The sequence below is a fragment of the Haliaeetus albicilla genome, chromosome 22 (assembly GCF_947461875.1).
Source record: "Haliaeetus albicilla chromosome 22, bHalAlb1.1, whole genome shotgun sequence".
Classification (NCBI taxonomy): domain Eukaryota; kingdom Metazoa; phylum Chordata; class Aves; order Accipitriformes; family Accipitridae; genus Haliaeetus; species Haliaeetus albicilla.
In genome coordinates, this window is record NC_091504.1 from 16,925,640 (window position 1) to 16,939,569 (window position 13,930).

At 40.4% G+C, this 13,930-nt stretch overlaps 1 protein-coding gene across 1 annotated transcript in view; it reads left to right on the top strand.

The window, feature by feature from the left end:
* The first annotated feature begins 285 nt into the window (after positions 1-285).
* The window catches only part of VPS35L (VPS35 endosomal protein sorting factor like), a 59,365-nt gene continuing 45,720 nt past the window's right edge, over positions 286-13,930 (top strand). Inside the window, exons 1-8 of the mRNA XM_069810066.1 lie at positions 286-371; positions 5,656-5,755; positions 6,715-6,882; positions 7,198-7,320; positions 7,674-7,698; positions 8,720-8,796; positions 10,270-10,398; positions 13,601-13,685. Of these exons, the coding sequence (XP_069666167.1) occupies positions 355-371; positions 5,656-5,755; positions 6,715-6,882; positions 7,198-7,320; positions 7,674-7,698; positions 8,720-8,796; positions 10,270-10,398; positions 13,601-13,685 (724 nt within the window). The 5' untranslated portion in view covers positions 286-354. The remainder of the gene's footprint in view (positions 372-5,655; positions 5,756-6,714; positions 6,883-7,197; positions 7,321-7,673; positions 7,699-8,719; positions 8,797-10,269; positions 10,399-13,600; positions 13,686-13,930) is intronic.

Genomic DNA, 13,930 nt, shown 5'->3' on the forward strand with positions numbered 1-13,930 from the left:
TTGAAAATCACTCGATGTAAAACTAGGAAAAGGCAAATCCTATGGTGCGAGGCTTTCCACCTCACAACTCGCCGCAGTTCGTACCGGTCAGTAAGGGTCTTCCGACCCGTCCGTGAAAAGCTCCGGCTGTGGCGTTACCCCCCGTGTAGTATTTTAGACGAGGCTCCAAAAAAAAGGCCTGGAGAGGAGCTTCCGCAGCCGCCCGGCTGCGGCGGGAGCCAGCCCCTCACCGACCGCCCCACGGCCGCCGCTAACCGCCGGCTCTGAGGCGAGCCGCTTCCCGCCGCGGGGCGGGGCGGGAAATGGCGGCGGAAGGCGCTGCCCGGCCGCGGCGTCATGTGACGGGGCGGCAAGATGGCTGCCTTCCCCTGGTGAGGCTGTGGGAGGCGCGGGCGGGGACGCCGGGCGCTGCCTGCCCCCCTCCCGAAGAGGGGGTTGCGCTCCTCCCGGCCCCGAGGGGGCTGGTGGGGGGGCCCGGCGGGGTCGGGTAGCGGGCTCTGAGGGGGCCGCGGGTTCCCGCGGCTGGGCGAGGGCGGCCGTCGTCCTCGGCGCCCCTCGCAGCCGGGGTGGGGGGGCCGCGGCGCTGAGGCGGGGGCGGCTCGGAGAACGCCCGGGCGTGCCGGCGGGGGAAGCTGCCCTGCCGGGCGAGGGCTGCGGCGCCGGGGAAGCCTCGCCCTCGGGAAGCGAGAAGCGCTCGCTGCCGCCGGGGGGGGCGGGGGCTCGGGGCCGCTCGGCCCGAGGGGACTGGGACCTCGGCCAGCGGCGGGAGGGGGCCGGGGCCGCGCTGGCGTGGGCCGTCAGTCCGGCGGTTCTCTGGGCGGCCGTCGGGAGAAACGTGGAGATGCGGATCGGATTTATGAGGCGCTGGTTTTACGTTAAAGCCAGCTGGGGTGCCGGGGCGGCGGCACAGCTCTGCACCGTGCTACGTGGGGGCCCCCCCGCCGGAGAGCCCCCCCCCCCCCCGCCGGAGAGCCCCCCGCGGAGCCGGCCGGGCCGTGCGGGCGGGCGGCGGAGGGGCTGCTGCGAGAGCGCGGGCGGGGGAGGACGGCCGGTGGCCTCAGCGCACCGGCGGGCCTTTGTTGTCCCCTGACCAGGCAGGAGAGCCGCTGTGGGGCGGCTCGCCTTCGGCGTGGCTCGATCCCGCCGCCGTGTTTTGGAGGGTGCGCGTCCTCCTCCGGCCCGGGAGGGGCGGCGCGTGTCCCCGCCGCGGCCGGGCGGTGTCACTGCGGCATCGCCCGAGCGGCCGCTGGCGCCTTCCTCGAAACTCGCCGGGGAAGACGAAGGCTTCGCAGGGTGGAGGGAGGTTTACTGGCACCCCTTAGCTTCTGTTAGCTGCCTTCCACAGGCTCCCTAGGAGCAGGCGGGCGTTCACGGGCTGCGGACTGAAGAGGCAGAGTCGGCTCCGAGCGGCGTGCGGTGTTTCTGCGGGAGAGCCCGGTGCAGGGCTGAGGAGGGTGCGCTGCCCAGGACGTGGGGGAACCCACAGTCTGGTGTTCGTCGGGGAAAGAAAATAGGCACCCTTTCTCTGACAGAGTGAAGGAAGATACGTTCCTAGGTCATTTTTCTTCAAACTTGTTCACAAATCAGCCGATTTTGTGGAAGACTTGCGCTCCTGAGGCTGCTGTTCTTTTAACGCATCGAATGTATCTAACTTCCAGGTTTTGATGTGGCTGACGGCTTATAGTCCTGAGCAAACTAGAAATCAAACCTACTGTGGAATCCAGAAAAGTGATATACAGCAATCAGAGCATTAGGATGCCAAAAAGTTTTCCCCATGTACATTGTGATGCTGAAAATCATGTCTCACTCTTTCATGTCATTTTAATGTGTGAGCCAACTCTCATATTTAATAAAAAGTGGAAATAATTGGTGGATTTGAAAGTCATTGTTAGTGAAACCAGTCGAGGTTTTATAAAAACACCAGAGCTATGCTTTTTAAAATAAATTCACTGGGGTGTGAAATATTTCAAAACTTGAATTTATGCAGCTAAGAAAATTTGAGGGTGTAAGACAGCTCTGACACATTAGTTGGCTGTTGGAACTGTTGGTACTTACTTTGAGTGCAGTAAGTGTAGTGGAGTACCTGTGTGTGGCCAGTGACCTTGCAGAAACAGGAATACACGTGGCTGCAACTTGAATTTCTAGCAGTACCAAAACATAATGAAAAACTAAGGACTGCAGCCACAAAGCAGAGCAGTAGAGATACTGATAAATTGATTTTTACATAATACAGCAATGAAGTAGCAGGCTGATAAGTAGGTCTGGTACTACTGATGGAGAAGTGCCCATGGAGAAATAATGAACGAGAGGAAAACGTTTTAATGCATGTTTTTCTGTAATATGGAAGATATTGTCATGCTATAGGGTTCAGTAGAATGCTAGCTATTTTTAAGCATTGTTGGATGCTAATTTTAAAAAGATGTTTTGCAGATTAATTGTCTGCATACTGATTAGTCTTCATATGAGGAAAAAAGTAGCACCCGTTGCCACTGAATAAAAGGATCTTGCAATAACACAAAACCATTACATCAAATTAAGAAAATTACTGGTTTAAAAATCTGTTGGAGTCGTAAAAAGAATTGGTAAATCTATAAAGTAAAATAAAACTTAGGGCTAGAATTCATTTTTGTAATAGCTATGTGTAAATGTCTAGAGATATTCATAGAATCGTAGAATTGTTTAGGTTGGAAAAGACCTTTAAGATCGTCGAGTCCAACTGTCAACACAACACCACCATGCCCACTAAACCGTGTCCTGAAGTGCCACGTTTATTTGGGGTGTTTTGTGTTCAATATTCAAATAATGATAGGTACGTTCACTTGTGAGATGCACATCATTGTATTATCAATACCAATATATGTCTAGTGTTGTAAAGAGATTCTTTTCCATTTTACATGCCTTGTTTGTGCTCCCTGTAAGCTTTTTGAAGCCTTTGCTTTAGGGGGAGCCCTGGCTCTGGATGGGTGCTGTGTGCCTGGAAGGTGTCATGTCCCAAGAAGGGAAGGTGTTGAGTCCAGGCTGGTTGTTCTGCTGTTTAGGGGCTGGCTGGGTGCTGAACCTGGAGTGCGAGGGAGGCACCTGGGTTCGTAGGGCGGGCTGGGTGCTGGAAGAGCTTCAGTAACTTAGGGGTAAGGAGGAAATAAACGGTGGTCCCAGGAAAAAAGGTTGTTTACCAGGAGGAGAGAAAAAGGTTGGCAGTTTGGCAAGTGTTGAAGGCACAGAGTGGTCGCAATTGCAGGGATGCTTGTGTGTGTAAAAAGGTTGAAACCCGCTGTTAAAACAGCACCTGCAAGCAGGGCTGTATCTTGCAGTAAGCACTGGGGATGAAACCCCGGCTTGGCCTGAGTCTTATTTTTATTTACTCTCAGAAGTTGGCTGCACTGCTGTGGCCGAGAAAGGAATGCTTAATCTCCTTTCCCTGGAGAGTAAATGGAACATAATGTCAGAGCAATCTTGAACTTGTCCCCCGTATTAGCTGTGTTACAAGCTGTCTTATCACTTGAATAGCCACATAGTAAATGTACTTTTTAAAGACTTATTTGCAGGGTGAATAGCTCTTCTTCATTCCCACGTGTGTATTAGACATGTATACTTGCCCAGTGATGCCTTACATTATAATTAGAGTACGATTGATTTTGGCCTGGGAGTGGTATGCCAAGTGTGAGCTATCAGTGACATCTCTACTGCTGTTTTGGAAATACCTGTAAAGGAGAGGTATGGAAATGCTGGCAGAACTGTAGCAGAGTAATAGAAATGTTATAATTAGGCAGCCAGAAAGAGTTTGAAAGATTTTTCACCCTAATGCTAATTAACCCATGAAGAAAGTGAGCAAGGAGAATCATTGAATCATGGGACAACAGTAAATTAAAGAGACTGTTAATGTGTAAAGAAAAGCAGCTGCAGATCAAGGAAACAAAAGGAATAAGCACCTGGATTTCACTGGACTCTTTCTTTTACTCTGCTGTATCTCATTAGATGTTGAAGCTTCTCCTTGGAGTAGCACAATCATAAATTAAACTCATTCTTAATTTTTTTTTTAAATGAATCTGGGGTTTTGGGGTGTACATAATGTCTATAGAAGAGCTGGCTGCTCGGCACTGCTGGAATTCTTCCTAATGAGTTAGTTCTTCAAGTAGAAATGGAATTCTTTGAAAGTTTGGACTAGTTTTTGTGGGAAGGATGTGTATTATGGGGGGGGGGGGGGGGGGGAAGCTGTTTGTTTTCAGTAGGATTCTGATTAAAGAAACCTTTGTGTGTCCACTGGTTTTACTCATTCAGCTAAGGCCTTAGTGTGTGCTATAAACATTCTCAGGGTCCTGGATGAAACAGGAAAGAACAATTAGCTGCTCTGCATGTTTCAAACACTAAAAAAAAAAATAAAAATCAAGAAATTATGGAGAGCAGAATGCAGAGAAAACATTTGCAAATATATTTTTCTAGATTTTACTTGGATATCTTTCTGCCTTAATATTTAACTATTGCTACTACTAAAGGAATGTACCATGTGGTAGCTATGATGGCAGTTGTTTTAGGAAGCAGCTGTCCTATGTATTTTTGTGACTTCATATTTTCATTTCCCTGTTTAGCCATTACTACTACTCCATACAATTAAAAGGAATTGATTTCATATGTTGATGTGTTGTCAGAGATATTAGAAAGCATTTGTAACTGTTAAGTCACTTCTGAAATTGTCATCCGGTGCTAGTCAGGGAACTTTTAATCCCCCTTTTTTTGCCTCCTACATTGTCAAATATGCTTTAAAAGCCTTTTAAAATATAAATTTATATTTATATTTAAGCAATTAAACCCAGAATGAATGATCTATTTCATAAAAGAGCAGCGTCCTTAAACTGTGATTGATAAATAATGTATGTTACTGTTAGTTCCTAGTGGCAATGTTGTTTTACTCAAATACTTGATTCCAGAAAAGAACATAAATACAAGTCTTTTTTTAATTAGAGATTGAGGCCATAGTTCTCACAGTTCTCTCTTAATATCAGATTCAAAATGAAACCTGAAATATGTATATTTTTGTGATTTATTTCACTTAATGGCATGCTTAATTTTCATAGGAGATGCAAGGCTTTTATACAAGGACTTATACACAAATGCAAGCATACGAGTACTGATAGGTTTTTTTCTTATAATTTGACTTTTGCAACTTTTGTTATGAGTACAGTGAACAGATATAAATAGATTTCTCGGGAAAGAGCTTTGTAACTACACAAGTGAATCTGTGTAGTCCGTCATTATATCTGTGCACGATCACTTTGATTTCTTCCCTTGTGTTTTCACACTTACCTTTTTCTTTCACTCATACTATTCAGTTTAAAAGATGTGTTCAGTAATCTCCATCAGCCTGTCACACATGCAAATGCTTGGTTATATTGCCCTTTTGGTGTCCAATGGAGTGGAATAGAATCCAAGTGTAGAGGCAGAATACATTTGAATGGCTAAAAGTAAAATTTCTTCAGTTTTAGTTGATGTATCTCAATAGAGAGAGAAATTTTGGTCTTTACAGCGACTTATTTTTCAACATGCATTTCTTTTTGTAACTATGCCTGCATCTATGTAGATGTTGGATATGTTTCTCTGTTCCCAAGTATGTGGTTATTTATATGCATGTATACTTTCCCTTTACTCTTTCTTTTTAAGGCATGCGAGATCAAGAAACTATGTTTCAGAATCAGAAATGTGCAAACTGGAATCTGTACCCTTGGATTTTGGCGACTATCATCCGCTAAAGCCCATTACAGTGAGTTTCTTTTTGTGCTTTTTGGAAAATAAATGTGAATTAAAACTGATTGTGTTCCTCTTCTTACTTCCACTCCTTTAAAATTAAAAAACCTTAAGTTGGTGGTGGTACTAGTGAATTTCCTTTCTGTGTTAGTGGCCTGTTATTTTAGAGGCATCAAGGTGTATTCTGTTGCTTGTCCTTTACAGAAATTTGCTGGTGCTGTTATGTGTCAAAAACAGTCTCCTTCTGACTAATATAGCATTTCAACTTGTGGTTTTTCTTGGTTGCATTAAATGCTGAATAATGGATAAGTTTAAAATCAAATTGTTGCATTACAAATAACCTGCATAATTGCTTGATGTAGGATTTGGTTTTGGGTTAACTTCCAGTCAGCTGTATGCTTTAAAAGATTTATAATTTCTTTAATGGTTGAGAGGCTTTTAAAAATGTGGATGTACAAAAAAATCCAGCTTCAAAGAGATGATAGTCATACGCTAATTAATGATAAATGGACAGCAGCTTCTACTCAGGAAGGTCGATGGGGAGATAAGATGGAGGCCTTAGGAATGGATTTGACATTTCAGGCTTGAGTATTGTACAAGAAAAGTAAAGATGATGCTGGCAGAGGAAATCAAATAGCAAGAAAGAGGTTGGAGGAGAGGGAGAAAAACAATAAAACAGAGGAGGGGTACTAGAAAGAAATTTAGAATGGCTGTTCTTATAGTTCTTTAGACCCAGAATTGGAAGGAAGAAGAAAAAAGTAATGGAAATGCTAGGGCAGAGTGCCTCCAGATTCAGGGGAAAAAAGAGGTGCTTCAATTTAAATGCTAATGCTGATTCTAAAGAGTTTCTTATAGGTGGGTCTTTGCTTTCATTGTAACAGCATAATTTATGTAGTGCATATTTTGATGATTTATTAAAGAAAATAGGGGGAAGAGAAAGTCTTTTTGTTTAATAGTTTTGAATTTTTCTTTCAGGTTACTGAATCCAAGACCAAGAAAATGAACCGGAAAGGAAGTACTTCTTCTACCTCCTCCTCTTCTTCTAGTTCTGTGATGGATCCATTGAGCAGTGTATTGGATGGTACCGATCCATTGTCATTATTTGCAGCAGCTGCAGATCCTGTGACAACTACTGCTACCATGGTAACACTGGAGGGCAGTTAACTAAATAAAATAAAAACAAAACCACAAAGCCAACCCTGGATAAAATGTATTTGTCTCACCAATTTGGAGGTTAATGCAAATAGAAAATATACTGTATTAGTAGATTAAAGTATTTTTTATTTACCTGCTTTATGTTGACATTTATTTAAATATGGAATTTTTTTTTTAGTATTGTTACTTTTTGGATCAGTAACCACTTGAAACATTAAGCTGACTTTTATCAGCCTTCTCTTTTTTTTTTTTTTTTTTTCCCCAGATTTGTATTTAACATTTGCACTCGTACTCCTCTCATAGGATAGTACACGAAAGAAACGGGATAAAGATGACAGCTCAGCAGTAGGAAGTGACTTTGAACCATGGTCAAGCAAACGCGGTGAAATCCTTTCTAGATACACAACAACAGAGAAGCTCTCTATCGTAAGTGGCAGCTTCTCCCGTTTTATTTATTTGTACTAGACCTTTAATGCATTTTGGATGTTGCTGTTTTGTAATTATTTCGTGAGTAAATACTGGTCCTCCAAATTTCAGTTTTAATATTGTAGAAAGCTGTACCACAAGCTCTCACTTATAATGATTGCTTTGGAGTCCAGAAGTCTGTTGATACTTAGAAGCCATCACTTTGTCTTTTTGTAACAATACAAATAACTGCTGGTCTTATGTCTACTTCTAAATGATTAGAGGCTTAATTAGCAGTGTAATTATCCTGTGCATTCTTGGAATGCTAATGAGTATGTGTTTTCTAAAAGTCTGCTGCTTCTGTTTTCTCACAGAATCTGTACATGGGATCTGAAAAAGGTAAGCAGTTCCTTTATATGTAACATTAACAGATTTTGCTTGAGGTAGGTTACAGTGACAGGTTTGTGGCAAAGAATGGTTGGAAGGTGATTTCCTCTCCTTCCCCCATTCTGACATATGGTTGGATCTATGTTTTTTTTGTGACTAAGACCTCTGCTGGATTTTTACTTAAAATAATTATTGAAAATCACCCAACCATCTTGTCTTGTATGCCTTGTAGGCTAATGAATTTGTGATTATGTGTTGTGGAAGAAAATGGAATTTGCTGCCTTCCACTGTAGTTTAAAACTTTCTTACATTTAAAGTGAGCAATGATATTTTGAGAATCATGTTTATCAACTCTTCTGCTTGCTGGAAGGGAAGGCAAACAAGTCCCTTAGGAACTTGTTCAGTTATTCTCTTTACATGAAAGTGAAGTGATTTCAACTATATGCTGAGTGTTCAAAAAAGAACCAAATGTTAAATATTTTATCATGTTTTCTAGCAAAGCAAATCCAGGCTTAAGTAGGCATAGCTGATTGCATAGTAAATCAGAATTTTTATGTATGAGTAAACATGCAGCATTTCAGCTTCTGCAAAAAAAAAAGATACTTTTTTGGAATGAGGTTGGTCAAACACTGGAATGGGATGTCCAGAGAGAGTGTGAAAAATCTATCTTTAGGTATTGTTAGATTGACTGGCTATAACCCTGTGCAACCTGTTAAACTTCAAAATTGGACCTGCTTTGAGGAGGGGAGTTGGACACAGACATCCGTAGGGCTTTTCTAACCTAAATTGTCGTATGGTGCTATCCAGTGATTCTTTCCTTACCAGCAAAACTTGCAAGAAAATCCATTTATATTCAGTTTTGCTTACTTGTCATTCCCTGTTCAAAGTGAATGAACTGTAGGTATGTTTAAATGTGTCTCTTCAGGAACAGCCACCAAATGGATCACACCACTTGTTTTCTGTCAGGTTTGTTTCCCTTTAGAAATCCAAGTGTTTAAATGTTAAAGAAACTCAAACATATAATTCTTTACAGGAAAAGCTACAACTACTGGCTCAGCAGTTTCTGAAAAAGTGAGGACAAGGTTAGAAGAACTGGATGATCTGGAAGAGGTGAGAAAGTTCTCTGATCCAAATACATCACCATTTTAAAAGTGAAATAAATTTGTGAAATAAAAATCTTTTATGAAACCTTTTAAGAAGGTCCTGATTCTGCGTGTACTTATGCAGTATTTAGACAAATATATACTTTCCATGGGACTTATCTAGTAATTTCAGTCCTTATTGTTATAGGATGCAGGCAGAATCATATTTTTGTATCACTAGAAATTGCAATTGAAAAATTCACCTGATCTACCAATGTTGATTTACGTTGGTACTGTGTATGGTCTGCAGCTGCTGTAAAACTTCATGAAGCCTAATAGTCTTAACATCTGATAATTTTGTTTGCCCCTGTTGCAGAAGCTGCATACTGTCTACCTGAGCTTAAAGTTACATTTATGTGTGTGATAGAAATACTGAGTACTCAAGTTATTTCTCAAACTGCAGTATTTTACTGTGCAAAGATGAGGTGTTCCATAACTTACTTTCCTAGAACCTGAATCTGTGGGGTACTTCTAGAATTGTTTGGGTAATGTTGTTTTGAAACCTCTGAGTCTTAACTAACTTCAGATTGCCTGTTGCCTGAGCCAGCACAGTTCTAATAGTTGCATATCACAAATAAAGGATTGGCTTCTTTCAGGAGAAGAATAAAGTCCCCTTTACCATAAGGAAATATGTAACCTTGTGTGAAACTAATTGTGTTTGCATTTTATCTCCTCACCTGTCATTGTTTTTACTGGTGATTGTTTCTAGACTCTTATATTATGAAATCTGTTCCGTAATGCAGCTTAATAAACTCCTCAAAACTAGTCCTGAAGATAGTTTTTAATGTCACTCATACTTCTACTGAAGGCTGTTCCAGAACCACTCTTTGATTTTTCTAACTGCATTTATAGTCACATTGTTCCTGTGTCAGTTTGGTTCTAAAGCTTAAACAATTATTTCTGCTTCCAGTGTTTCACAAGTTTATTTTTGCTATGTAATGTTTTTGTAAGGTAAGGTCTTCTGGAAGAAAGATAGCAAGAATGCTCCAGTACTGAGCGTGAAATGAAGATAGTTTTATTGTCTTACTGAGAGTGAAGCCAGATTTTTCTTGCTGTCAACAAATTTCTTAGGACCTTGCTGGCAAAACGTTTCATTTCTCTCTGATACTACTTCTACATAGGTGCTAATATGCTTATGTATAGTGTTAGTGTCTTAATTATACCACAAGTACAATACCACTGAAATAGTCCAGCATTTCTGATCTTACGGACAACTTTGTTTGGGTACCAGCGTGTATGTCTCTTGAAAACCAAAGCAGTTGTGATGCACTCCTGTGCCAAACACCTGCAGTATTGATGCTGCAAAGGTAAGAAGTGAAAATTAGGTAATTCTTTAATAAGTTTTGTGGGTTCCCCCCCACTGGTGATTTGACTCTATAATAACGGCACTCTCCTTCCTTCCCTCCCTCTCTTACTAAGTAGACTTGTGTTTATTTGTCAGGGGTCACAGAAAGAGCTGTTGAATTTGACTCAGCAGGATTACATGAACAGAATTGAAGAACTAAACCAGTCTTTGAAGGATGCTTGGTCATCTGATCAGAAAGTAAAAGCTTTGAAAATAGTCATCCAGGTCAGTTTTACATTTTTGCTGTGTACAGAACTGGTGAATTTGGTGGTGTGGCTTGTCTGATTTCTTTCTTGGGGAAAGAAGGGTTTCTGTTATTTTTCTACTATTTGCTTCTGTTCTTCACTGAAACTCATTTCTTTCAGAGTTTTAGGACATCTGAGAACAGTTGGATTTTCAGCTTCGTTGTTTATGTTGATTTTGACTAGGGTATGTGGGGTGGAGTTCTCATTAAAGAGAGTGGCCAAATGACAGATGTGGAAATTTTACCTGGTTAGAGATAATTAGAAAGAATAGCATGTAGTGGTATCAACTCTTTCTAGGACATATAATTTCCTGTCCTCTCCTCTTCCCCATCTACCATCTTACACCCCATTCCAAATAATACCAGAATGGCTTTTTGAACATCCATGTATTCCCCATCCAGATTTACAAAGGCAACTGAATAATCTGATTTAGCACCCTAGCAAAGTACAGAAAACAACTCCAGATTTTTTAAGTGTTTGGGGGTTTTTGTTTTGGTTTTTTGGTGTTTTTGTTTTGTTTTGTTTTGTTTTTAAACTTCTCCACAGTCTTCCTCTGGCTCATTTGGGGTGAAGGGCTGTGAGAGGGGCAGGGGGGAATAGGACAATTAAATGCTCTTTTGTTTGGCTTGGCCTTTAAAAAAAGGCCAGAGGCAGAGTGCATCAGAGGACAGAGGAGATAATGACATCGTTAAAAGCTGTAAAACTGATGTAATGCTAATAGTCATCAAGCAGGGTTATATAAAGTCAGGATTTTTTTTTCTAATGCTGGATACTCTTGTAAAAACTGTTTGCAGTAATTTGAGCTTAAATTGTGGTAAAGACAATAAAGGAAATAAAACATAAATGAAGTGAGATCAGAAAATTGTGTGACCTAGGGTGACTAATGCTCTATTGTAATACCATGAAATCAGCACTATTATTCTTTTAAAAAAAAAAAAAAAGCCTATATAGCTTTGTGAAGTGTGAATATCTTAGTGAAAAAGAATACAATATTAGAAGTCTGGAGGAGGAGAAATGGGATAAGGACATACTGTATTTACAGTGCATTAATACGTATATATACAGTGTCTGACATGCAGTGATATCTACATGTTAATACTTTAATATATTCTTTTACAAATGGCTTCACAAACAATTTTGAAATACTGTAGTTTTTAAGATGGGATTTGGTGCTTGCTTTTAGAAAAGTAGGATCAAAATTGCATATGTTTTTCTCTCTTAAAGTGTTGTCTGTGTATTGTTCACTTTGCACTTGAACTTTGTGCTGCAGATGGTCATCATTAATTGAAAGACTGGGTAAGAATGAAATAGGTGTTTGGGTATTTAACATGAATACAAAACTCTTTCATAAAGGAGACTATAAGTAACTAATAATAATTTTATACTTACAAAGCAGGATAGGGTAGAAACCTAACCGAACTTTACTTGCTGTGGTTCTTCCTAGTAAATAATGTAATTTTAAGAATGTTCTCTTAAAGAACTAAGCAGTTTTCTTGACATCAAGCTGTGGTTATATATATAGTCTATCATTATTAGTATCACATACTGATTAGTCTGCAATAGGAGAAGTAAGTTTGGCCTTTTTTTGGTTGTTATTTTCAGAAATGCATACTGGGCTGGAAAAAGCAATTTTAATTTGAATGCCAGAATTACCTTTCATTTGGACACAAGATCTGTCAGTTGGACGTTGGGGATGGAGCCTTCATTCTCTGTATGAGAGTTTTACAGAGCCTGAAGTGCAGGAATAATTCTGGTTATTAAGGCAGGGTCTGAATTTATAACGTGAATTCCTCAAGTGCCTTTTTATAAGATACTTTATTTGTCAAGATGGAATAAGCTAAGCTACTTAGAGTAAGCTGAAGTAAGTTGATTATGTATGTGAGCTCTAAGAAAAGTGGTAAGTAAGTGTTTATGGTGTGCGTAGGTCTTAAACAGCTACTGAATTACCTTTCTTTGAAGGTGATTTACTTACCACACAGTAGGGAAGATTCTACTTTGGTTTTAAGATGCGAGTGCTCTCACCTGTCTTTTTGTTGCACTCTTCCTCCCCGAAGAATAAAGCAAAAACACTAAATGTGCCCCTTGTTTAGGCATGTTCAAATGTTACGATTTTCTTGTTTAAACAAAGCAGTCTTGTGGGATATTGGATTGCTTCCTGGATTTTTTGAATGTAATGAAAACTTGAACTTTATTTATTCCACTGAGATTGAAGAATGGTGTCTTGATGAAGGAGAGAGAAGGGACAGAGGTCACAGAGAATACTGTACTTCTCAGTTTTAGGGACCTGAGAAGACTCATGGTCAAAGGCTGTGTTTGGCTCATGTAGGGAGGAGGCGGCTTTCTCTCCCCCCTCAGTCATTCGCCTGTTTTCTTCAGGTGGAAGTTGATTCTTTGTGCCAAAGTTTTTGACTGCAGTTTAGTCTCCGGTCTTTGCACCATCTTGGAAAACTAAGTATAGCTTAATTAAATATCTTTATATTATCTTTATTCCTCACTGTGTATTTTGAATTAATATCATAAATGGCTCCTCCTGGACTTGTATTCAACGATACTAGAACGATGTTGGCTAACATTTTCAAATGTGACTTTGCACCAGCCATCATTATAGTCCAACTGTCATGATCATGTTGGGTGCCTGTGGGTGGTGATTGACTACAGGTTCCTTCCTGGAGCTGACTGTGGACCAGCTGGCCTGTTTCCAAAATGTTTGAACTGGTTATGTGAGCCGCAAAGATGTGTTGAAAGGCTCGTTAGCTAAACTTTTAAAATTGTTTCTTAACAGTTCTTAAAATGTTGTGTTTTATCTGGATGTTTAGAGAGATGGTGAGAAACTGAAAAAAAGTTGTTTTAGAAAGTAATGCCTTTTTATGCTTCTGGGGGAGAATTTCTCTTGTCTGAACAAATGCACAGATCTGCACGGCCAGCTGAAATTCTGCATTGTAGATGAACTTGTATAAAGGAAAAACAGATCTGTGAATAGCTCTGCTGGAAATGGAGAATAACCTGAAAAATACAAAGAGTACCATGACGTGTTATGTTAGATGTTCTTGTGCTTTTTGCTGCATAGTTGTTTGTGTTGGTTCTTTCCATCTGTAGATACTCATCTGTTCCAGCCTGTCTGGAGTAAAAACACTAACTTGCATTGTCCTCTAAAAATGTTTCTTTGTTTTTTTTCCTTCTAGTGTTCTAAGCTTCTTTCAGACACAACAGTAATCCAGTTTTATCCAAGTAAATTTGTTTTAATTACAGATATCCTTGATACTTTTGGTAAGTATCTAATGTGCCAGACTTACTACATGATTGTTAATAAGCTGAAAATAATTTTTTGTAATGTTAGAAAACATCAAAGTTATCTGAAAAGTGCTGAAATGACTCTTAGTTTTAACACCAAACTTTTCCAGCATAAACATTTGGACACCAGTGATGTAAACATGGTATATAATTGTTCAAAAACTCATATGAGTGAAGTATTTAAAATAAAAATAATTAATTTTGTAGTTCTGTGCTTTATG